The sequence below is a fragment of the Erythrolamprus reginae genome, chromosome 3 (genome assembly GCF_031021105.1).
Source record: "Erythrolamprus reginae isolate rEryReg1 chromosome 3, rEryReg1.hap1, whole genome shotgun sequence".
NCBI classification, from domain to species: Eukaryota; Metazoa; Chordata; class Lepidosauria; order Squamata; family Dipsadidae; genus Erythrolamprus; species Erythrolamprus reginae.
Genome location: NC_091952.1, coordinates 82,924,111 through 82,950,289, shown reverse-complemented (window position 1 = coordinate 82,950,289; position 26,179 = coordinate 82,924,111). Strand labels below are relative to the sequence as shown.

At 44.4% G+C, this 26,179-nt stretch overlaps 1 protein-coding gene across 5 annotated transcripts in view; it reads right to left on the bottom strand.

The window, feature by feature from the left end:
- The window catches only part of NFIA (nuclear factor I A), a 418,929-nt gene that overhangs the window by 114,166 nt on the left and 278,584 nt on the right, over nt 1-26,179 (bottom strand). For all 5 annotated transcript variants that reach the window (XM_070746027.1, XM_070746032.1, XM_070746029.1 and 2 more), the window contains one exon: nt 12,536-12,610. In XM_070746027.1, the coding sequence (XP_070602128.1) occupies nt 12,536-12,610 (75 nt within the window). The remainder of the gene's footprint in view (nt 1-12,535; nt 12,611-26,179) is intronic.

Genomic DNA, 26,179 nt, shown 5'->3' with positions numbered 1-26,179 from the left:
ATACAGTCAAACAAGGCAAAAACATGCATATATTTCTGGTTGAGGCAGAAAGATTCAAAAATACCCAGAACCACTGAGAAGCTGTTTGGGATATGCCCTGCTTTGCAGGGGGCTCTTGTGAGGGTACCAACCCCCTGCTCTCACAACCATCACACTCTGTTATACAGCATCTTTACAGGTAGTACTCAACTTACCACCATTCATTTATTCACCATTCTAAGTTAAAACAGCACTGAAAAAAGGTGAGTTATGACCATTTTCTCACTTAGTATCCTCTGCAGTATCACTGGAGTGTCCCTATGGTCGCATGATCAAAATCTGACTCATCAACTGACTCATATTTCTGATGTTTGCAGTGTCCTGGAGTCATGTGATCACCTTTTGCAATCTTTTCACAAGCAAAGTCAATGGAAAAGCCAGATTCATTTCAGAACCCTGTTATTAATTTAACAACTGGGATGGTTCAGTTAACAACTATAGCAATGTGAGTAAAAATGCAGCAATTGAGTAAAACGCCACTCTTTTTTTTAGGCCCCCAAAAGAGGCTGAAAATGTGGGTGTGTCTTATACTCCGAATGTAACTTTTTCTAAGTTTCCCCCCCCCCAGCCCTAACAATCTTCCCAACCCTTCCTGGCTTGCAGGCCTGTTTTCATTGCTACTCTGATTTTTTTTCCCCGCAGCCCTTGCAGGCTTGCTTTCATTGCTATTCCCTCCAAATATTCTTTTTTCCAGTCCTAACGATCTTCCCGGCTTGCAGGATTTTTTCATTGCTACTCCCGAGAAGTTTTTTTCCAGCCCTAAGTCTTTGCTTGTTTTCATTGCTACTCCCTCCGAAGATTTTTTTCTCAGCCCTAATCAGGGGATAAAATAATATGCTGAAGCTGACCAGACTAAGGACGGTAGCCAGATGAATACCTGGTAGGTAGATCCCCCCCATTTTCCTTCCCCAAAACTGAGGTGCATCTTATATGCCGAAAAATACAGTAACCGACTTGTTTAGCAACAGAAATTGTGGTCACAAGCATAGTTCCCTCTAAGCTGCGCAGTGCGCTATAGCGCAGAGGTTTTTACCTTTCAGCCCAGGCAATTTCAAATTTAGCGCGGAGGACTGACCTCCGCGCTGAAATTTGAAATGAGAACTGCTGCTGCTCTACAACATAGGGCAGCAACAGTTCCTTAAGGAAAGGCAGGAAAGAAAGGGGCCGGCCAATTGCAGGCCCGCTTTCTTCCCGCCCCTTAAACTCCAGATTTTCCCCTCCCTGGCCACGCCCATCGGCAGCCAAACGGTTGTTTAGCTGCCAGCCGGGTAAGGTAAGCCTCCCTGGGTGGGTGGGGGGGACTGCCGACAAAGAGGGCTGGTGGCCATCCTGCCGCTAGGCCTCTAAGCCTCCATGGGGGGGTTGCCGACGAAAAGGGCTGGTGGCGCGGGTGGAATGCGACGAGCAGGCCTCTTACTTCTCTGCGGGGGCCCTCGTGTGAAGTGTACCGTGAGCCAGGCCCGGCAGTGACAGCAGCCATCCACCCCCTCGCCCTCCCAGGCATCCATGGTGCCCGGCCGACTTTTACCTCCTGCCGAATAGCCACACAGTCCCGGACTCCCAAATCGCTCTCTTCTCCAGTCAGCAAAGCCATCTGCCCAGGAAAGTGCCACGCGTTGAAAAAGCGCGATGCTTTCCTGGGCAGCCAGCTTGCTGGCTGGAGAAGCGAGCGATCCGGGATCCGGGACTGTGTGGCTTTGCGCCACGAAGACAAAACGGCTCTGGCAGCAGGTAAAAGTCAGCCGGGCTGGCGGAGGCGGCGTGTGGCCGGGCGCTGGGGATGTATGGCTGCTTCTTCTTTGCTGCAGAGCCGCACGGAGGCGAAGACATGGCGCCCGGCCACGCTCCGCCTCCCGGTAGCCCGGCCGACTTTTGGAGCCGTTTTGTTTTCATGGTGCAAAGCCACATAGTCCCGGACTCCCAAATCGCTCTCTTCTCCGGTCAGCAAAGCCATCTGCCCAGGAAAGCACCACGCGTTGAAAAAGCACGATGCTTTCCTGGGCAGCCGGCTTGCTGGCCGGAGAAGCGAGCGATCCGGGATCCGGGACTGTGTGGCTTTGCGCCATGAAGACAAACGGCTCCGTAGCAGGTAAAAGTCGGCCGGGCAGAGGCGGTGCGTGGCTACTTCCTCTTCACTGCAGAGCCGGCGGAGGCGAAGACACGGCACCCGGACACGCTCCGCCTCCCGAGAGCACGGCCGACTTTGGGAGACGTTTTGTTTTTGGCCAGGCGGAGGCGGCACGTGGAGGCGAAGACAAGGCGCCCGGCCACGCTCCGCCTCCCGGGAGCCCAGACGAAAACAACGGCTCCCAAAGTCGGCCGGGATACCGGGAGGTGGAGCGTGACTGGGCGCTGTGTCTTCACCTCTGCGCGCCGCCTCCGCCCAGCTGAAAACAAAACGGCTCCCAAAGTCGGCCGTGCTCTCGGGAGGCGGAGTGTGTCCGGGCGCTGTGTCTTCACCTCGGCGTGCCGCCTCCGCCTGGCCGAAAACAACGGCTCCAAAAGTCGGCCAGGATACCGGGAGGCAGAGCGTGGCTGGGCCCCGTATCTTCGCCTCCGCGCGCCGCCTCCGCCCAGCCAAAAACAAAACGGCTCCAAAAGTTGTCCGGGCTCCCGGAAGGCAGAGCGTGTCCGGGCGATGTGTCTTCGCCTCCGCGCGCCGCCTCCGCTTGGCCGAAAACAAAATGGCTCCAAAAGTCGGCCGGGATACCGGGAGGCGGCGCGTGACCGGGCGCCGGGGATGCCTGAGAAAGCAAGGGGGTGCATGGCTGTTTCCTCTTCGCTGCAGAGCCGCCAGGCAGAGGCAAAGACAACGGCGCCCTCCACTCTCTCTCTGGCTCTCTTTCTCTCTCTTTTTCTCTCTGTTGCCGGCGTGGTGAACGAGAGAGAAAGAGAGAGAGAGAAAAAGGAAGGGAGAGAGAATGAGAGAGAAAGAAAGCAAGAGAGAAAGAGAGGGAAAGAAAGCAAGAGAGAGAGAAAGAGAGGGGGAAGGAGGGAGAGGGAAAGACATGGAGGGAGGGAAGGAGGGAGAGAGAAAGAGCAAAAAAGAGAGGAAGGAAGGAAGAGAGAAAGGAAGAGGGATGGAGAGAGAGAGGGAAAGAAAGATGAAGGAAGGGAGAGAGAAAGGGGGAGGGAGAGATAGAAAGGAGGGAGAGGGGGGTAGTTAGATAGGGAGAGGGAAAAGGAAGGGCTTGGAGAAAGGCAGGGAGAGAGAAAGATAGAAAGGAAATAGGCGTTGATTGCTTACCTGAACGCCTCTTCTCGTACGGTGAGCGGGTACAGCAGTCACATGGGTTGCTCATGTCCAATCCGGTGGAACTGAGCCTAGTATTAAAAAAGCTTGCCGGATTCGCCCCTTCCCCAGAATTCGCGAATCCATAGACTAGGCTCAGTTGTGAAGCTCTGTAGTGTTCAACTCTCATTGTTAGAGGAAGAAAGGTATAGAAAGGTAAAGAAGACACATACAAGGGCGGGAAGTGACTGCTGTACCCGCTCACCGTACGAGAAGAGGCGTTCAGGTAAGCAATCAACGCCTATTCTCCGTACTGAAGGAGCGGGTCCAGCAGTCACATGGGACATACCCAATAGATAGTCCCTAGGGTGGGATTAGCTTGCTATCGTGAGAGATAACGGATTGGAGTACCTTTCTGCCGAAGGCAGCGTCCGCTGAAGCATAAGAATCAATTTTGTAGTGCCTGATGAAGGAATTTGGCGAGGCCCAAGTGGCTGCTTTGCAGACCTCCTCCAACGGGGCTTGAGTCGCCCAAGCGGCCGAGGTGGCTGCGCTCCTGGTGGAATGCGCAGTGATGTTCCTTGGAACTGAGAGGGAGGCCGACTCATAGGCCTTAGATATAGTCCCTCTGATCCACCGGCCTATTACTGTTGAAGACACTTTGGCCCCCATGACTCTGGGATGATAGGCTACAAAAAGTGCTTCTGACCTCCGAAAGGGTCCTGTGCGTTGGATATATATTCTCAGCGCTCTGGTGAGATCCAGGGTGTGCCATCTAATTGCCAAGGGATGGTCTCGTTGGAGGCAGAAGGAAGGTAGGACAATATCCTGAGATCTGTGGAACATGGAACTGACCTTGGGTAAGAAGGTGGGGTCCAGTCGCAAGACTACCTTGTCCTGATGGAATTGACAAAGGTCCTGCCTGATTGAGAGGGCAGCCAGCTCCGAAATGCGTCGGGCAGAGGTAATAGCCACCAGGAAGGCTACCTTAAAGGATAGGTACCTGAGGGACGCCGATTTTAGGGGTTCGTATGGTGCCTGCGTGAGGGAATGGAGAACCCGTGGCAAATCCCAGGATGGATACCTGTGGACCTTGGAAGGTCTGAGGTTGGCTATGCCCTTGAGGAATTCCTGAACCTCAGGGAGGGATCGGAGAGGCTGTCTGCGGGGACCCCCTAGGACAGATGAAATGGCTGCCAGATGACGCCGGAGGGTGCTGGTGGAAAGTCCTTTATGGAAGCCTTGCATAAGGAAGGAAATAATTCTGTGTATGGGGATGCACAGAGGGGAGAGACCTTCCTGTAGACACCACTGGTGAAACTTGGACCACGTGTGGTCGTAGATTCGATTGGTCGAGCCCCTTCTGGCCTTTAAAATGACCTCCACTGAATCGGGGTCATGCCCACGCAGTTCTAAATCTCTCCTGATAACAGCCAAGCGGTGAGGTGGAACCACTCCGGGTCTGGATGGAAAGAGGCCCCCTGCCGCAGCATATCCCCCGAAGCGGGGAGTCGCCAAGGGTCCTGGACGGACAGCTGTTGGAGATCCGCGAACCAGGGCCGGCGGGGCCAATGAGGGGCGATTAGGATTACTCGGGCCCTCTCTGTGAGGACCTTGTGAATCACGTCCGGGAGGATTGGAATCGGAGGAAATGCGTAGAGTAGGCCTGGAGGCCATGGACTCCGGAGGGCATTGATTGCTTCCGCTCCCGGGGATGGAAATCTGGAATAGAAGCGAGGGAGATGGGCGTTCGCATTGGTCGCGAAGAGATCCAGAACTGGTAGGCCGAATCTGAGGGTGATTTGATGGAACAGGTCTTGATGGAGGTTCCACTCTCCTGGGTCTATCGTTGCTCGGGATAGCCAATCCGCCTGGACGTTGAGACTCCCCGAGATGTGATCTGCTAGGAGCGACTGGAGATGTTTTTCCGCCCAAAGACCCAACTTGAGGGCCTCCCTCATGAGAGCCTTGGATCTCGTGCCCCCCTGTCTGCAGATATGGCTTTTTGTGGCAATGTTGTCGGTGAGAATGAGAACGTGCCGGTTGGGAATGCGAGGAGAGAAATGCTTCAGAGCCAGGGAAACGGCTCTTAACTCTAGCCAATTGATTGGCCTGGAAGCTTCCTCCGGGGACCACGTGCCCTGGGCTATCATCCCCTGGGCGTGGGCGCCCCATCCCGATAGACTGGCATCTGTGGTGATGACAAATTGATCCGGGCACCTGAACGGGGATCCTCTGTCCATGGCCGGAGACTTCCACCACTTGAAGGATCTGCGAACACTCAGTGGGATGACGATGCGTCGATTTGAGTTGCTGTGCCCCGATCTCTGAAAGGGCAACAGAAGCCACTGGAGTTCCCTAGCATGAAGGCGAGCCCAAGGAATGATGCCTATGCATGACACCATCTTCCCCAAAAGGGAAGATAGAGTAACTATGGATACTGAAGGATTAGATAAAACGTTAGAAATTAACTCCACTATACTGAGTTTTCTCTCGGGAGAGAGAAAAACCTGGGAAGATTTTGAATCAATAATGGATCCCAGGTGAGGAATGGAAGTGGAAGGTTGGAGGTGACTTTTCTCAAAGTTGATGGAAAACCCATGGTCCTGAAGGACTGACATGGTAACAGAAAGGTCTGATTTCACTCTCTCTAGGGAGTTCCCATGAATTAAAATATCATCAAGATAACCTAAAATGTGGATGGGAGACGCCCGGATATAGGCCGCCAGGGACCCCAAGAGCTTTGTAAAGACCCGAGGGGCCGAGGAAAGGCCAAATGGCATCGCCCTATACTGGAAATGCCTGCCTTGAAAGGAAAAACGTAAAAATTTTCTGTGGCATTTGGCTATAGGAATGTGAAGGTAGGCCTCAGTGAGGTCTAAGGAGACCATGAAATCTCCCGAGTGAATGGCGGCCAAAATAGAAGACAAGGAGTGCATCTTAAACTTTCTATATTTGATGAATAGGTTTAGTTTCTTTAAATCCAAAATGGCTCTCCAACCTCCGGAGGACTTTGGAACCATAAATAGGATGGAGTAAAACCCTTGGCCCTTCTGACCGGAAGGGACCGGTTGAATGGCTCTAATGGACAATAGATGAGAAATGGCCTCCTCCATACGGTTACAATCTGAGGATGACCTGGGAGAAGGGCAGGAAATAAAACGTTTAGGGGGAGGAGAAATAAATTCTAAAAGAAGGCCTGTTTGAACAGTGTCAATGACCCAAGGGTCCTTGGAGGTGAGACGCCAATTTGAAGCGAAATGAGCTAGGCGACCCCCTATGGGAATGGAGGAAAAGTTACCATCTAGGTTTTTTTGAAGCCCTGTTAGAGGAAGCTCCCCTTTGGAAGCGAAAACCTCTACCCCTGGAGTTCCTACCTTGGGAACGAAAGCGGGGGGAATACTGACCTGGAGATCTCTGATAGGAAGCCGCTTGGTCTTGCTGGCGCCCTGGGCGACGAAAGGACTGCGTTTTGGTAACCTTTTTCGTGGTTGGACCCAAAACCTTCTTCTTGTCCGTGGTCTCCGTGAGGAGTGGATCCAGAAGATCACCGAAGAGAAGGTCGCGCTTTAAGGGGCCCTGGGATAACTGCCACTTTTGGCGAACTCCCGCTTGCCAAGGGCGAATCCATAGGAGTCTTCTTGCCGTTGTAGAAGCTGCAATAGACTTAGCAGAAAATCTAGTAGATTGCAAGGTGGCATCAGCCACGTACTGGGCAGCTGCAAAGACTTTGTTGAAGTCTTGTTGACCTCTCAAGTCATCTGGAGGAATGTGCTGTTGAAGTTGGCGAAGCCACAGCAGCATGGCTCTGGAGAAGAAGGAGGCTGCTGCAGAACTTTTAATGGCCCAGGAATCAGCGGAGAATCCTCTTTTGAGCATTTGCTCGATGCGCTTGTCCTCTGGGCGGAGGACTTCCTCCGCCTCGCCTGGCACAGCCGCTGCCGAGTGAAGAATTTTGACAGGTTCATCTGGTTTGGGAAAAGATAGAAGCTCTTCATAGGAAGAGGAGAGTTTATACAACTTTCTGTCCTTGGTAGAGGGATTAAGGCCAGAGGCTGGAAAATCCCACTGTTTGAGTAAGGCATCTTTAAACAATTTAGGCATAGGAATTACCTCGTTATCCTCCTGTTCCTCTGTGAAGTAAGGTAAATTCTCCTCCGGGGGATCAGTGGAAGTGGAGGCTTGTTTCTCCTGGGCTGCTAATCCCGTAGAAATTCTAGCTTTGAGGAGGAGAGATTTGAATAGTTGAGAAGGGAAAATAGTAATTGGAGGAGGGACCTTTATTTGGGATTCCTCATCCTCTGATAAGCCCTGGAAAGGGTCTTCATCCTCCTCTACATCCTCATATTCATCCTGGGAGGATTCTGAATCATCCTGAATAGGAGCTCTGACCGCTGGGGAAGAACCCAAGGGGCGGGAGGAACGAGAAGGAGGAAGAGGTAAAGGAAGCTCATTGATGGAGGAGAGTTTGGCATCAATGGCTTTGGACAACACAGCAAAAATAGATTGGAACTCAGGAGGTAAAGTGGAAATATCAGCAGAAATGGCAGAAGAATTCCTAAAGGCCTGGGAGGATCCTGGCTGGGGGGAATCTTCAATAATATCTGGTTCCTCTGGACCTATGCCCCATAGGTTAGGTTGGGGTCTGTCTAGGTTTGGCTCATCCAGAGATAACACAGGGACCCCAGAAGGAGGCAGACTAGAGGCCTCTGGTGGGTCTTGACTACTGATTACTTGGGCCTGCACTTTCAAACGTTTTGCTGATTTGTCATGAATTTTTTGTAGGGCTAGGTCCCTTCTCTTCTCAGCCCTGGTGACCTTGGTCGAGGGACGGGCCCCTGGAGAAGAGGAGGAAGAGGCCTGGGGGATACTAGTAATCTCATCGCCTGTAGGCCTGGCCTCTCTGGGACCTTTAGTTGTGCCTCTCTTGGGAAAAGTAGCCATAGTCTGACAATTAACAGAAGACAAGGCTGAGCCAATAACTAAATTATAAGGAGAAGATTTCAAGGACTTCCCAAGAGGAATGGATCCTGCTTCGAGGCCTCGAAGCTGCTGAGACGTGAGGACAATCTGGGCAAACCCAGAGTTCGTGCCCCCAAATCCAGCGGGGCCAGCCTCCCTAAACTTTGCAATTAAGTATAACCAAGGCACTCTGGTTGGAGGCTTAGCCGGTGGAGAATTTAGCCTGGGACCCCCAAGGCCCGCTCCCGGATCCACGCGGTGGACTGAGGCCTACGCGGCTGGCAGAAGGCCAACACGAGAGGCCTAGGTTTTTTTTTAAAAAAGGGCGCGAAGGCCTTCGCGCCGAAAAAATCGCTCCGTAGAATTTCTTAAGGGAAAAGCGATCGACTAAGTCCAGGAGACTAGAAGGCGTCTCACTCCGCAGGAGGTATTTTATAAGCCCTTAAATATTTGTATACAATAATAAAACAATAATTCAATGATAAATACTTGCACCAGAACCTCCAGGCCAAGGGATTAGAAGAATCCACAAGCGGCCGCAGGAATCGTAACCGGCAAAACCGCCGGGGGAAAACGAAACCGCAACTTCTCCCAAGGAAAAAAAACCGAGCCGCTTTATTTCTTTTTTTCTTTTAAACGGCTGGCGCAATTAGTGCAAGTAATTGAATAAAGACAATAAATCTTACTACTTTTTTGAAGGAAAAGTCGAAGGGAAGGTGTTAGAATGTTGAACGAGCATTCACAATACAACCGCAGGATATGCGAACTGAGCGAATTCTGGGGAAGGGGCGGATCCGGCAAGCTTTTTTAATACTAGGCTCAGTTCCACCGGATTGGACATGAGCAACCCATGTGACTGCTGGACCCGCTCCTTCAGTACGGAGAAGAGGGAGGGAGAGATAGAAAGAAAAGAGGGAGGGAGGAAAGAAGGAGGGAGAGATAGAAAGGAAAGAGGGAGAGGGGGGTAGTAGGATAGGGAGAGGGAAAAGGAAGGGCTTGGAGAAAGGCAGGGGGGAAAGATAGAAAGGAAAGAGGGAGGAAGAGATAGAAAGGAAAGAGGGAGGGAGAGATAGAAAGGAAAGAGGGAGGGAGAGATAGAAAGGAAAGAGGGAGGGAGAGATAGAAAGGATAGAATTATGGATGCAAGAACTTGCTCATGTGTGATAGCATAGAGAAAGATAGAAAGGAAAGAGGGAGGAAGAGATAGAAAGGAAAGAGGGAGGGAGAGATAGAAAGGAAAGAGGGAGGGAGAGATAGAAAGGAAAGAGGGAGGAAGACATAGAAAGGATAGAATTATGGATGCAAGAACTTGCTCATGTGTGATAGCGTACGCCCACACTCACTTTATTTATTTATTTATTTATTTATTTATTTATTTATTTATTTATTTATTTATTTATTTATTTATTTATACTTATATGCTGCCCAGGGCCAAAGGGACTGCCGCTCAGACATTATACTTTTCCGCTCACCCCGAAAAAAAATTAGAGGGAACACTGGTCACAAGAACTATCTGTATTAACTTTCATTCTCCTCTTCAATTTCATTCTCCTCTTATCTTCTGCATTATTTCTACGGTACTAAATTCCTGGTGAGAAATGCTGCTGCTTTGCTAGAGAGCCTTACAGTGGTTTTCAAGTCATAAAGAGGATGTTTCACCTCCCAAGGTGATTTTGGGGAGGCATGTTCTACATGAGCAATCACTATTGTCTTTATTGCTCTTAAGCAACAGTGATTCATGCTGTACAACAGGAGAATTATTGCGAGTCCCAAACACTAGGGTGCCACCTTATGCCAATCTAAAGATTTTATTCTAGTCCACTATTGCAAAGACTGTTCAACATACCTGATGGCAACAGCAGAGTGCTATTTTCCAGATGTTGTAAGTTTATCTAACCTTTGTAGATTTTGAGTTATTATTTTAATGGAACCGGGTAGCAATCTAAAATATTGAGTATATATTTAATATCAGCAGCAGCCAAAAACAATCATATTTTTTCGAATGATGTGTTTGTTAGAGATAAATCCTTAGCTAATACTTTAAGAATATTTCATTGAATGGGATATTTCCTGAAACTGAGATTCAAAACTCAAACACACCCAGAGATCTCTATACAGTTTAAATGGGAAAATGTTGATAGGTATAGCATCCAAGCAGGTAAATGCTTTCCACTGAAATGAATGGGGTTGTATTTCTAAAGGTGCATTGGATTTAGTTGCTAAATCTGCTGCAATTAAAACTACAAAATGTAAGGAAAGGCTTCCAGGAAAGAAATGGTGGACTGAAGAAGAGCTCCATGAGTGACAACTCCAGGGGAATGAAGAGCTACTGGGTGGATGGATGGATGGATGGATGGATGGATGGATGGATGGATGGATGGATGGATAGATAGATAGATAGATAGATAGATAGATAGATAGATAGATAGATAGATAGATAGATAGATAGATAATGGATGGATATGTATTAATTTGTATCATTATAATTGTAATTTTTAATAAAATTATCATCAACAAACTACAAAAAATGAAAATAGCAATAATCACTGGAGCAAATTTTTTACTCTCAACTTTACTAAACCTGAAAATCTTCATAATGTTAAATTTTTTAAGTCCTAGCACAGTTGTCAACAAGCAAAGCAAAAGCACTCTCCTTGTCTCCTTGGACCTTAGATTGTGTCACAGTAAAATATAACCAAGAAACCTTTGATCAATAGAATGGGGTGGTGACAGGTACTCCTCATTCACTGTTGTTAGTGATTATTGACAAACTGGTAATGATCATACTGCAGCATGCCATTCAGACTAATGACATTAGCATTCTGTAAAGGTCAAAAGAATGGCTAAAAAAAGACTGAGTGTGTATGGGTTACATCTCAGAAACCCTAAACTTAAGCCATATTTCAGAATACAGAAAATTTGAACTTCTATTTCACAAAGAAAAAGCATGATTTTACAACAGGATAGAAACCTATCCTTAAGGTTCCTAAAATCTGTGTCTCTATAATTCAATGTACGAGGCAGTTGCTGAATGTACATGGTCACAGACAACAGACATGCAATCTTTGTGCTATTGTCTATAAAGATATTTATTTAGCCAGTTCATCAGTGTTTTAATTCTGAAAGCAAATCAATTGCCACTTAAATGGTTTAGATTAGGAGGTAGGCTGCCTCTTTACGAAACTACCCAATTTACACACACACACACACAGAGCCATTGAAATGGTTTAGATTAGGGGGCAGGCAGCCTCCGCAAGAAATTTATACCTGTGAAAATCTACGAAAACACACACACACACATACATGTTTTCGTAGATTTTCATAGCTACAGGTTTGTAGGTCTTGGCATATTTGGGTTTCTTCCCATGTAAGTTTCAGAGAATCCTGGTGACATTTCGACAAGATCAAAGCCGAAAGCACCAGTCTGAAGATGATGAGTGGGACCTTGTCGAAGAAACCAGAATATGCCAAGACATACATATATACATTTATTTATTTATTATTTATTTTATTTATTACTTAGATTTATATGCCGCCCCTCTCCGAAGACTCGTACATACATGTACATATGACAGGAGAACTGTGGCCTAGAGTTAAACCTACTGCCTTACAAGCAGACTGCCCAGGTTCAAATCCCAGTAAGGGTATGGCTACCTGATGAGAGCAAAATAGCTTGAAATAGATCTATACTAGTCTCCCTTCCTTTTCATTATCAGCAAAAATATATGTATGTGTGTACATATACACATACATACACACATATACACACATTAATGCATACACATCATACACACACACACACACACTATAATGATCTCAGAATGACACTGGATATTGGAATGTTACACTAAAGCATATGAGCTTTCATTAATTTTTTAAAATTTAATTATGTTTTTAAAAAACCAGCCTGAGAACAGAGCATGACTGATGCTGAAAGTGTCTATGCTTGCATGGTACCACAAATAGCAAATTATTCACGTCTCATTTTGAGCCACAAGAGGTCCTAATCTATTCTTGTTCTGGCCATCCAATACAAATAGTTCAATGAAATGACAAAATTTGCCCCTATGGACTCATTCCAAAGCAGTGGTATTGATACTAGAACAGTCTAATCAGCTGTATCTTTCTGATATCTGCCACACTAGAAACAGATTTAATTTTCCACTACGATAAAACTTGCAAGGTATTTTTTTAATTTGGTAAAATTGGATCTTTTAATATGTAATTAATAGTTTCATTTTTATAATCATTATATGAGGTGGGGTAATTAAAAAAAATAGGTACCATAATTATTATACTTACTTTGAGAGACTCTCACTAGCTCAGTGACACTGAAAACACCTGATGTGACAAAACTGTCTTGGAAGCCCAAATGTCCTAAAAAACACAAGAAAGAAAGATATTGTTATCCTTAAGCACTTAAGAAAAATATTCTCAAATAAACCAGTATCAGTTTTAATATGGAAGAAACTGAATATTTCATTTTTCACTTATCATTAATTTGGCTAGACTGAGAATTTAACCCCATAAATTAGCCACGAGAATCATACTTATTAAAACACCAACCCTGAAAACCTGAAAGAAAAGAAGGTCATTTTAATTAAATATTTACTTTACTTTACCATAATAACTTAACTACTGAAATTACATCACCATACCTAGAAATGGGATGACTCGTTTTAAATATTATATTTCATAGAAATTTTTAGTCAGGAATATGTTCAAAGCAGTATATAAGGATATATTCTTTATTTTCAGAAGTTGCATTAAGGGAGTCTTACAAGAACAGCTGTTTAAAAAGGTTTTGAAAGTATTCTCAAAAGAAAAGAAAAGGAAAAAAAAAGAAAAGAAAAAGAAATCCCCTTAAATGAATTTTGCAAAAAGGTAACACAATCTTTACATAAGAAAGCTTCAGTCCCACAAACTCTTTCAAAGATAAAGAAGTACAGTTGTTTGTTGCATTTATAAAAGCATTTTACATCAAATGTTATTTTCCTTTATATAGCCAACTGTACTTATTTTTCAAATTTATATAGATGTCCATCTCACAAGTGACTTTGGGCAACGTATTAGAGTTTACTACAGAGTTTTAAAAAACCAACAATTCATAAATAACAATTATTATGATTAAAACCATTTAAAACATAAAATGCAGCTAAAATAATTGGGGGCTTAATAATAACTGAGCTCTCTTATTGCCAGTTTCCTGTGGTACCTAGGCCTAATGGCACAACCAGGTCTTGAAAGATTTTCGGAAAGTCAAGACTGATAGTACCAGCCTAATCTCGGGAAGAAGACATTTAACAACATGGATGTCACAGCCCAGAAGGCATCCTTTGGGTCCACCAAATGTAACTCTCTAAATGACAGAAACTGCAACATGCCCTCTATACTAGGTCTGGTAGGATAGAGAACTGTAATTGGCAAGTGGCAGTCCCTCAAATAACTTGGCTCTGCAGGGTTATTATGGAGGCCAAAATGTCAAAACCAGCAAGATATCCTGGGTTTAAGTCCTATAAACCATCTCTGGTATGAGCCACAATTCAGAATCTGAATTGACAATGTTGTTCCAGATGAAACCGTGGATTGGCAGCTTCAGAAATCATTAATCCAGGAATCATTTGAGACTAAGCAGCCCGAGGCATCTCCTGTTTAACTGAAGCAGTCAGATGATGAGGCACAATCCCTAGGTCCTCCCCCACCACCACCATTACGAGATGTATGAAGTAGCAAGCAGAGCAGTGCTCCTCAATGAGGTTCCTCATTAGGCAAACAGTGAGAAATGAATAATTGCAGCCAGGAACCTGCAGATAGATTTCTGCAGCTGCTTTGCCTTTAGTCTTTGTTGGAAACAACTGTTTGGATTGCTAGTTTGTGATGCTTGTTCTTCTGTTTACTAACGTAATTTACTTTAATCTGAACTATTGGATTGACTCACTATGTGACTTTAACTCCTGAAACAATTTGGACCACTCAATTACTAATTAGATTTAAGCTGATTTATTCAGGAAAGCTTTATTTGGATGTATCTTGACTTGCAATCTTGTCTACTATTATCTGCTTACCAATTGTACCAATCTTTCTTCCAAACCTCAGACAGTGTTTCTCAATTATTTTCTGTTAACCCCCAACACCCCCCCCCCAGGAAGAAGTAAACATTTCGCACCCCCTAACTTTCCTCCGGGACGATTGTTTGCAATACTCAGCACGTTTTCGCTGAAAAAATTCAAACAGCTTGTCAGTGTGATTGGGATGTAATGTGTTTAAGTGGCACCTTAATTTATTTGGCTTCATGCTGTATACTGCCAACATTTTTAGACACAGTAAACATACCGGTCTTTCCTTGCCTCCCACCGTAGTCCCAAGCACTATATACGCTTTGTCATATTTCCTCATCTTGGCTTTCGGGAGACTTACATTTGTCTCACTATCTCCATCTCTTCCCTCCTTTCTTTTCATCCCTGTTAAATATTTTTCCATGGTGTTTCTTAAGGTTTGTTATACATAGTTCATATCTCCTACTCTGTGTTGTGTGCTATTGTTCACTGCAAAAAAAACCCTACTCCCTGCAGCAAAAAAAGCACATTCCTCAGGGTCACACTTTCCCCTGACATTGCTCAGTGCCCCCCCAGGGGGTCTGCCCCACTATTTGAGAAACACTGGCTAAGACAACTTGATCCCATATTGTTAAATGTAAGTCATGAATATTTTCTTGCATTAAAACATAATTTCAAGTACTGTGTAAAATCTATCTAGATCTACAAATTAGGTAAGATAACCCTCACCAAAATCACAACTGAGTAATTCATTTATTGCGATATGTATTTATTATTAAATTTATGCCAAGCTTTAGCTTTTAAATAGAGAAACACAAGTATAAACATCAAAATAACTCAGAGGGAAAATAAAACTGAAGTACATTTTTATTACACATATACACACAAAGATCTATCCCCCTATTAATTGCCATGCATCCTGGGATATTATAGGGCTATATAAATAATCGTGTATTTTATAATAATACCTATAAACTAGACACCAATAACATTATTTACAGGGACACTTTGAAAGATTCACTGAAACAACAGCAATATGCCAGATCAGGATGAAAAAGAAAATAAAAACAAAAACAGAAGACAGGCACAGTGCAATGTGTACTAACTATAATAATTATCATGTGAATAAGGCCTGCCAAGAATGTTGTGATTTGTTTGTAAAATTATTTTTCGGCACTATAAAGACTTTAAATTGTTACTGAATGATTGGTTGGTAAGTTGACTGTTCCTGCTTCCAGTCTAATCACTGTCCTACAAATTTTCATTTTAGTTTTAGAAATGAAATATGCCACTTCTCAATGAATTTCACATGCTGAATTCAAATATAATAATGAAATTTGTTAGTTGCCACTCATTTTCATGCAACAGACATTTTACATTTTCCAAGTACAGGTAACAGGCAAATAATGCACCAAAATGTAATATGTAGATATAAACATGTATATTTTTATTAAAATTAAATGCATTATATTCTCAACAGTGAATATGTGATATAATCTATTGTATTTGTTTATCAAGAAAAATGAAATTAGTAAACAAGTTTAAAATGTTCAAAAGTTTAAATTTCTCATTAATCTTGCCTTCAGTTTGTGTCCCTTTTGCTTCTCTTGACTTTTCTTTTGTATTTAAGGAAGGGATTGTCTCTTACAATTGTCCAAAGTAGTCTGCAAGCATTGATGGGCTCCATTTACTTTGATATCTTTTTCCATAGCTGCAACATCTTACTGGAAGCATTCCCCATGCTCGTTACTCACTGCTCCACAATTTGATGGAAAGAAATTCAGATGAAAGTGTAGAAAATGAATTTTTAAGGACATGTTACAACCAAGATTTTTGTAGGCCTGGATGAGATTTTCAACCACTTCCTTGTAGTTTGCCGGTTTATTGTTTCCAAGAAAATTTGTTGTCACCTTCCTGATCAAAGGATGGAAGAAGATCTTTTTAACGGTCATGGTATAGAGATGTATGAACATCACTTGCAGGAGATTCCACTGCTTTAATCTTGAACCTAAAACCTCTGCCTTGTTCTTCGGAAGATCCAGATTTCTTACTAGGTCATTCAATTCCATTTGTGTTATGAGGTGCAGTTCAGCGGATATAAGTTTTTTTTTCATCACTACAAGCTTCCTGAGGTTCTTCCTCACTGGATTCAACTACGAAAGTTTCAGGTGCTTCTGGAATCAGTAGTCCTTCTCCATGAGGTACTGGATGTATTGCTGATGGAATGTTTGGATACTGCACAAACAACTTTTTTTTCTTAGTAAGACCTTTCTCAGTTGGAAGCACCATACAAACGTAACAATTATTCTCTCCAAATAATTCTCTCCAAATCATTGGCATAGAAGGCGTATTCCCATTCAAGCATTGGACAAATCTCGATGCACGTGAATTACAACAAATGTGTGGTGCCCAGTTTTTGTCCTGGTCTACTATTTTGCAATTGAAATATAAGTTGTAGGCTTTCTTAATCACGGTTGTGATCCTTTGTTTTGGGGATACAAAAGTAACTTCATTGCAAATATAGCAGAAATTAACCTAATTTAAACAGATTTGAGGCATAACTAAATTTATTAGCATAAAACAATAAAACATGGTCTAACTCGCCAAGGAACAGATACTATGACTTTTATAGAATTTGATGATGTAATATTAGCCAATATTGCATCATCTTGGCATGCATGGCAGTTTTCTATTGGTCACCAATACTGACTATGTAATCTATGGTGTAAGTTGAATCATGCATTTTATAAACCTTACTTCATTAGTTGGTTGCTTGTATCATGAAACCAGAGTCAATATACATTTTTAAATGTTACTGTCATTTTTAGCAACCCAAAAATTATGTAAAGATGGCTCCTTTCATTCAACTTTATATCTGTAGAACAGTGATAGATTGCAATAATGAACCTTGTAATCTGCCCAAAACTACAAATCTCTTAAGTAAGATATTTTCAAAATATGGTAACTCTTCATATGGTAACTTCACTGGAGTAGTAGTGCCTATTCTATACAGGGAGCTTCCTGGGAATACCTAATGCAACTCAGGAAGCTCAAACTGCCCAAGGAGCTGCTGATACAGTTCTACAGAGGAATTACTGAATATGTCATCTGCACCTCTGTAACCCAATAAGACAGACACAGACTTCAGAGGACATAAATTGTTTCAACTCCTACCCTCAAAACGAGTGTTCTACCTATAGAAAACTGCACGCCAAGACAACTAGACACAAGAACAGTTTTTTCCTGAATGCCATCTCTCTGTTAAACAAATAATTCCCTCACCACTGTCAAACTATTCACTAAAACTGCATTACTATTACTATTAGTCTTCTCATCATTACCCTCACCCATCTCCTCCCACTTATGACTGTACGACTATAACTTATTGCTTGTATCCTTACAATTTATATTGAGTCTGCTGAGAGGGGTGGCATACAAATCAAATCAAATCAAATCAAAAAATAAATAAATAATATTGATTGCTATTTGTACCCTATGGCAATCATTAAGTGTTGTACCTCATGGTCCTTGACAAATGTGTATTTTCTTTTATCTACACTGAGAGTATATGGACCAAAGACAAATTCCATGAGTGTCCAATCACACTTGGCCACTAAAGAATTCTATTCTATTCTATTCCCTCCCCCTATTTTCCCCACAAAGTAACCCTCTTATATTTTATTTACTCAATTTATGTCTTTCTACTGTGCCAAGCTCTGTATTTGTTGTCTAATACTTCAATATATTTAATAGGAGGAGAATTATGTTAAGTATTAATTGTTCAACAGTGTAAGTAGATTCTTCATTCTTCAGAATAGAGAATTAATCGTTATAAAGTGGAATAGGAGAGACTTAAATAAACTAATAGGTCCCATGAAAGGGACTATGGAAATTTGGAAAAAAATGGCAGGGTAAAATAGGATTATATAAATCAAAACTGTCATCGATTTATGTAACAAATAAAGATAATGAAATAAATTTAAATAGGGGTATAGGAGAGTTGAAGGCAGGAGGGATAACTAAGATAGAACAGTTATATGAGAAGGATGGGAGGCCAAGTAGAAATCGTATAGAATGGTGGCTGGGCAAGGGAAGATGGCTACAAATAACTGCAATATGTAAATATCTGAATGAAAGGGAGAATAAAGAAGCACTATTTAGGAAGGAAATAGAGGTAGAGAAAATAATAAGAGAAAAAACTGAGGGTACTAAGGTGCAAGCAAGCAATATATATAAGATGTAGTGAAGTCAGACGGGGATGTGATCCAAGGATTGACTAAATGGTGGCAAAATGAGATACAAGTAGAGGTGCAAGAGATGGAAAATACAGTAGAGAATATAAGGAAAATCAGGAATACAAGAATTAGGGAAATGAGAAGGAAAATATTACATAAGTGGTATTACATGCCTTTCAACTTACACATTTTCAGCAGAACGTTAAAGGTATCTGTTGGCATGGGTGCCAAGATAAAGGAGTGTTTATGCATATGCTCTGGGAATGCCCAGTGGTGCAGAACTTTTGGCAAAAAGTGCAAGAGGATATTAATAGGATATTAAATATAAGATGGACGATTACTAAGGAAATGGCAGTATTAGTAAAAAGTAGTGAGATGGGAGAATACAGAGAAATAAAACAAGCAGCGATAGAGAGCGCTCAGGCGGTAATAGTCTTGGGGTGGAAAGACGCGACAAAATGGACAATGCAAAATTGGTATAGGTATATTGTGAACCACATTCAATTCGAGATTATGGATAAAAGGATGAATTCGATTAATGAAACTGATTTGCAACAGCTGATGGGGAGATAGGACAAGGTAAGACAATATATGGTGAGTAGGATCCGAGACCAAGCTATAAGAAACAAGTTGGAATCACTCTATAATATGTAAAGAAATATTTCACTCTTGGGTTTAAATGATTTATATAAGAAATACCCCCAACTGGTGGTGGTGTATGATTGATTGTCTGGTGGTGGGATCACTGAGCACATGTTATATGTTCTGTGTATGTTTTATATTATAAAAATCAATAAAAATATTAATTAAAAAAACAGTGTAAGCAGATAGTTACGGTCAGGCTTATTTTTTTAAAAAATAAAGTACAGCAACAAAATTCTTCTGTACTTAATGACAGAATGGCTGTTTAGTTTAATAGCCTTTAAAAAAAACTGAAATACAGTAGTTATCTCTCATTCCTTTCCCATTTTTATTCTGTCAAACTATCATCAACCTTTTGTTTCTCTTAGAAGCTGGCAGAGAAGCTGGCTTTTTCCTGCTTTCAATCAACCTTCAACTGCTGTTTTTTGAAGCACAAATCCAAAATTCTTTTAAAGACAGCACTAAAAACAAATCTAAAAAAATCTTTCATATTTTGTTTTGTTTTTCAAAAGAACACTTAAACTCAGGGGTGAAATTTTAAAAAAATCCCAAACGGTTCTGTGCAAAATATTGCAAATACTGCAAAATCCACATTCCCTCTCCACTCCTGGGGGAAGGATACTGCAAAATCTTCATTTCCACACCACTCTAGGGCCAGCCAGACATGGCATTTGCCAGTTCTCCAAACTACTAAAAATTTCCAGTTCTCCAGAACCTCCTGAATTTCACCCCTGCTTAAACCTGTGCTTAGAAAGAGCTAGAATAAATCTGATGGTTTGGAAAGCATCAGATACAGCGGTACCTCTACTTAAGAACTTAATTTGTTCCGTGACCAGGTTCTTAAGTAGAAATGTTTGTAAGTAGAATCAATTTTCCCATAGGAATCAATGTAAAAGCAAATAATGCGTGCAAACCCAATAGGAAAGAAATAAAAGCTCAGAATTTGGGTGGGAGGAGGAGGACGAAGAAGAGGACAGTCGCTGCCGAAGGAAGAAGGTGAGGTGAAGGGAATCAAAAAAATCCAAAACTTTAAGGCTTAAAAAAAAAGAGGGACTCTGAGGCAGCAAGGAGGAGCACGTGCCTCCCATACACACAGCACGAGGCGGCCTTCCATACACTGCGCCAGAGAGAGAAACCCAGGGGGAATGGCAGGAAACTGGCCGGGCCTTCATGCTGCTCTCAAATTTCTTGGGAATTTTTTCCGGGCTTGGCTTCTTAAGTAGAGGCAAAATAATCTTGAACACCCGGTTCTTATCTAGAAAAGTTCTTAAGTAGAAGCATTGTTAAGTAGAGGTACCACTGTATTATGGTGAGTGAATATCTCCACAAAATGTCTCCACAGACAAGAGTTGAACCCACGTTGCACTCTCCTTAGCAGCGCATTGGAGAAGAGAATGGTTCTTATTACCACATGTGGTGGCTTTGTAACAAGACAAAAATATTCTGGAGCAGAGTTCAAAAATAGTTAAAGGTGATACTGGAAAAGAAAATTGAAAGAAAACCAGAAGTATTTCTACTGGGAATAACCCATGAAAGATACTACAGATGTCAAATTCACTTAATCCTGCACATAACAACTGCGGTGAGATTAATTTTTGCACAACAATGGCAAAGTATAAACCTACCAACTGAAGATGAATTATTTAAAAAATCATGATCTGTACAGAAATGGATAAATTAACAATGGAAATAAAAGATAAAGATGAGTCGGAATACCACTAAACCTGGAACAAATTCTATTCTTGGTTAGAAAGTACAGAAAAACAAAAAATGAAATAAAGACAACCAATTAAATGGTCAACTAACTTAAATAATAGGGAAAGAAAAGAGGATCACTTGAATAAGATAGGTACCAATGTAAGACCTATGTGTAATAAAATGTATATAGTATTAGAAATATTAAAAGTTAGTAATATAGAAATATCACAATAGAAAATAGGCGTTGATTGCTTACCTGAACGCCTCTTCTCGTACGGTGAGCGGGTACAGCAGTCACATGGGTTGCTCATGTCCAATCCGGTGGAACTGAGCCTAGTATTAAAAAAGCTTGCCGGATCCGCCCCTTCCCCAGAATTCGCGAATCCATAGACTAGGCTCAGTTGTGAAGCTCTGTAGTGTTCAACTCTCATTGTTAGAGGAAGAAAGATATAGGAAGGTAAAGAAGACACATACAAGGGCGGGAAGTGACTGCTGTACCCGCTCACCGTACGAGAAGAGGCGTTCAGGTAAGCAATCAACGCCTATTCTCCGTACTGAAGGAGCGGGTCCAGCAGTCACATGGGACATACCCAATAGATGGTCCCTAGGGTGGGATTAGCTTGCTATCGTGTGAGATAACGGATTGGAGTACCCTTCTGCCGAAGGCAGCGTCCGCTGAAGCGTAAGAATCAATTTTGTAGTGCCTGATGAAGGAATTTGGCGAGGCCCAAGTGGCTGCTTTGCAGACCTCCTCCAACGGGGCTTGAGTCGCCCAAGCGGCCGAGGTGGCTGCGCTCCTGGTGGAATGCGCTGTGATGTTCCTTGGAACTGAGAGGGAGGCCGACTCATAGGCCTTAGATATAGTCCCTCTGATCCAACGGCCTATTACTGTTGAAGACACTTTGGCCCCCATGACTCTGGGATGATAGGCTACAAAAAGTGCTTCTGACCTCCGAAAGGGTCCTGTGCGTTGGATATATATTCTCAGCGCTCTGGTGAGATCCAGGGTGTGCCATCTAATTGCCAAGGGATGGTCTCGTTGGAGGCAGAAGGAAGGTAGGACAATATCCTGAGATCTGTGGAACATGGAACTGACCTTGGGTAAGAAGGTGGGGTCCAGTCGCAAGACTACCTTGTCCTGATGGAATTGGCAAAGGTCCTGCCTGATTGAGAGGGCAGCCAGCTCCGAAATGCGTCGGGCAGAGGTAATAGCCACCAGGAATGCTACCTTAAAGGATAGGTACCTGAGGGACGCCGATTTTAGGGGTTCGTATGGTGCCTGCGTGAGGGAATGGAGAACCCGTGGCAAATCCCAGGATGGATACCTGTGGACCTTGGAAGGTCTGAGGTTGGCTATGCCCTTGAGGAATTCCTGAACTTCAGGGAAGGATCGGAGAGGCTGTCTGCGGGGACCCCCTAGGACAGATGAAATGGCTGCCAGATGACGCCGGAGGGTGCTGGTGGAAAGTCCTTTATGGAAGCCTTGCATAAGGAAGGAAATAATTCTGTGTATGGGGATGCACAGAGGGGAGAGACCTTCCTGTAGACACCACTGGTGAAACTTGGACCACGTGTGGTCGTAGATTCGATTGGTCGAACCCCTTCTGGCCTTTAAAATGACCTCCACTGAAACGGGGTCATGACCACGCAGTTCTAAATCTCTCCTGATAACAGCCAGGCGGTGAGGTGGAACCACTCCGGGTCTGGATGGAAAGAGGCCCCCTGCCGCAGCATATCCCCCGAAACGGGGAGTCGCCAAGGGTCCTGGACGGACAGCTGTTGGAGATCCGCGAACCAGGGCCGGCGGGGCCAATGAGGGGCGATTAAGATTACTCGGGCCCTCTCGGTGAGGACCTTGTGAATCACGTCCGGGAGGATTGGAATTGGAGGAAATGCGTAGAGTAGGCCTGGAGGCCATGGACTCCGGAGGGCATTGATTGCTTCCGCTCCCGGGGATGGAAATCTGGAATAGAAGCGAGGGAGTTGGGCGTTCGCATTGGTCGCGAAGAGATCCAGGACTGGTAGGCCGAATCTGAGGGTGATTTGATGGAACAGGTCTTGATGGAGGTTCCACTCTCCTGGGTCTATCGTTGCTCGGGATAGCCAATCCGCCTGGACGTTGAGACTCCCCGAGATGTGATCGGCTAGGAGCGACTGGAGATGTTTTTCCGCCCAAAGGCCCAACTTGAGGGCCTCCCTCATGAGAGCCTTGGATCTCGTGCCCCCCTGTCTGCAGATATGGCTTTTTGTGGCAATGTTGTCGGTGAGAATGAGAACGTGCCGGTTGGGAATGCGAGGAGAGAAATGCTTCAGAGCCAGGGAAACGGCTCTTAACTCTAGCCAATTGATTGGCCTGGAAGCTTCCTCCGGGGACCACGTGCCCTGGGCTATCATCCCCTGGGCGTGGGCGCCCCATCCCGATAGACTGGCATCTGTGGTGATGACAAATTGATCCGGGCACCTGAACGGGGATCCTCTGTCCATGGCCGGAGACTTCCACCACTTGAAGGATCTGCGAACACTCAGTGGGATGACAATGCGTCGATTTGAGCTGCTGTGCCCCGATCTCTGAAAAGGTAACAGGAGCCACTGGAGTTCCCTAGCATGAAGGCGAGCCCAGGGAATGATGCCTATGCATGACACCATCTTCCCCAAAAGGGAAGATAGAGTAACTATGGATACTGAAGAATTAGATAAAATGTTAGAAATTAACTCCACTATACTGAGTTTTCTCTCGGGAGAGAGAAAAACCTGGGAGGATTCTGAATCAATAATGGATCCCAGGTGAGAAATGGATGTGGAAGGTTGGAGGTGACTTTTTTCAAAGTTGATGGAAAATCCATGGTCCTGAAGGACTGACATGGTGACAGAAAGGTCTGTTTTCACTCTCTCTAGGGAGTTCCCATGAATCAAAATATCATCAAGATAACATAAAATGTGGATGGGAGACGCCTGGATATAGGCCGCCAGGGACCCCAAGAGCTTTGTAAAGACCCGAGGGGCCGAGGAAAGGCCAAATGGCATCGCCCTATACTGGAAATGCCTGCCTTGAAAGGAAAAACGTAAAAATTTTCTGTGGCATTTGGCTATAGGGATGTGAAGGTAGGCCTCAGTGAGGTCTAAGGAGACCATGAAATCTCCCGAGTGAATGGCGGCCAAAATAGAAGACAAGGAGTGCATTTTAAACTTCCTATATTTGATGAATAGGTTTAGTTTCTTTAAATCCAAAATAGCTCTCCAACCTCCGGAGGACTTTGGAACCATAAATAGGATGGAGTAAAAACCTAGGCCCTCCTGACCGGAAGGGACCGGTTGAATGGCTCTGATGGACAATAGATGAGAAATGGCCTCCTCCATACGGTTACAATCTGAGGATGACCTGGGAGAAGGGCAGGAAATAAAACGTTTAGGGGGAGGAGAAATAAATTCTAAAAGAAGGCCTGATTGAACAGTGTCAATGACCCAAGGGTCCTTGGAGGTGAGACGCCAATTAGAGGCGAAATGAGCTAGGCGACCCCCTATGGGAATAGAGGTAGGATTACCATCTAGGTTTCTTTGAAGCCCTGTTAGAGGAAGCTCCCCTTTGGAAGCGAAACCCTCTACCCCTGGAGTTCCTACCTTGGGAACGAAAGCGGGGGGAATACTGACCTGGAGATCTCTGATAGGAAGCCGCTTGATCTTGCTGGCGCCCTGGGCGACGAAAGGACTGCGTTTTGGTAGCCTTTTTTGTGGTTGGACCCAAAACTTTCTTCTTGTCCGTGGTCTCCGTGAGGAGTGGATCCAGAAGATCACCAAAGAGAAGGTCGCGCTTTAAGGGACCCTGGGATAACTGCCACTTCTGGCGAACTCCCGCTTGCCAAGGGCGAATCCATAGGAGTCTTCTTGCCGTTGTGGAAGCTGCAATAGACTTAGCAGAAAATCTGGTAGATTGCAAGGTGGCATCAGCCACGTACTGGGCAGCTGCAAAGACCTTGTTGAAGTCTTGTTGACCTCTCAAGTCATCGGGAGGAATATGCTGTTGAAGTTGGCGAAGCCACAGCAGCATGGCTCTGGAGAAAAAGGAAGCCGCTGCAGAACTTTTAATGGCCCAGGAATCAGCGGTGAATCCTCTTTTGAGCATTTGCTCAATGCGCTTGTCCTCTGGGCGGAGGACTTCCTCCGCCTCGCCTGGCACAGCCGCTGCCGAGTGAAGAATCTTGACAGGTTCATCTGGTTTGGGAAAGGATAGAAGCTCTTCATAGGAAGAGGAAAGTTTGTACAACTTTCTATCCTTGGTGGAGGGATTAAGGCCAGATGCTGGAAATTCCCACTGTTTGAGTAAAGCATCTTTAAACAATTTAGGCATAGGAATTACCTCGTTATCCTCCTGTTCCTCTGTGAAGTAAGGTAAATTCTCCTCGGGGGGATCAGTGGAAGTGGAGGCTTGTTTCTCCTGGGCCGCTAATCCCGTAGAAATTCTAGCTTTGAGGAGGAGAGATTTGAATAATTGAGAAGGGAAAATAGTAATTGGAGGAGGAACCTTTATTTGGGATTCCTCATCATCTGATAAGCCTTGAAAAGGATCCTCATCATCCTCTATATCCTCATATTCATCCTGGGAGGAATCTGAATCATCCTGAATAGGAACTCTAACCGCTGGGGAAGAACCCAAAGGGCGGGAGGAACGAGAAGGAGGAAGAGGTAAGGGAAGCTCATTGATGGTGGAGAGTTTGGCATCAATGGCTTTGGACAGCACAGCAAATATAGACTGGAACTCAGGAGGTAAATTGGAAATATCAGCAGAAATGGCAGAAGAATCCCTAAAGGCCTGGGAAGATCCTGGCTGGGGGGAATCTTCAATAATATCTGGTTCCTCTGGACCTATGCCCCATAGGTTAGGTTGGGGTCTGTCTAGGTTTGGCTCATCCAGAGATAACACAGGGACCCCAGAAGGAGGTAGACTAGAAGCCTCTGGGGGGTCTTGACTACTGATTACTTGGGCCTGCACTTTCAAACGTTTTGCTGATTTGTCATGGATCTTTTGTAGGGCTAGGTCCCTTCTCTTCTCGGCCCTGGTGACCTTGGTCGAGGGGCGGGCCCCTGGAGAAGAGGAGGAAGAGGCCTGGGGGATACTAGTAATCTCATCGCCTGTAGGCCTGGCCTCTCTGGGACCTTTAGTTGTGCCTCTCTTGGGAAAAGTAGCCATAGTCTGACAATTAACAGAAGACAAGGCTGAGCCAATAACTGAATAATAAGGAGAAGAATTTCAAGGACTTCCCAAGAGGAATGGATCCTGCTTCGAGGCCTCGAAGCTGCTGAAACTTGAGGACAATCTG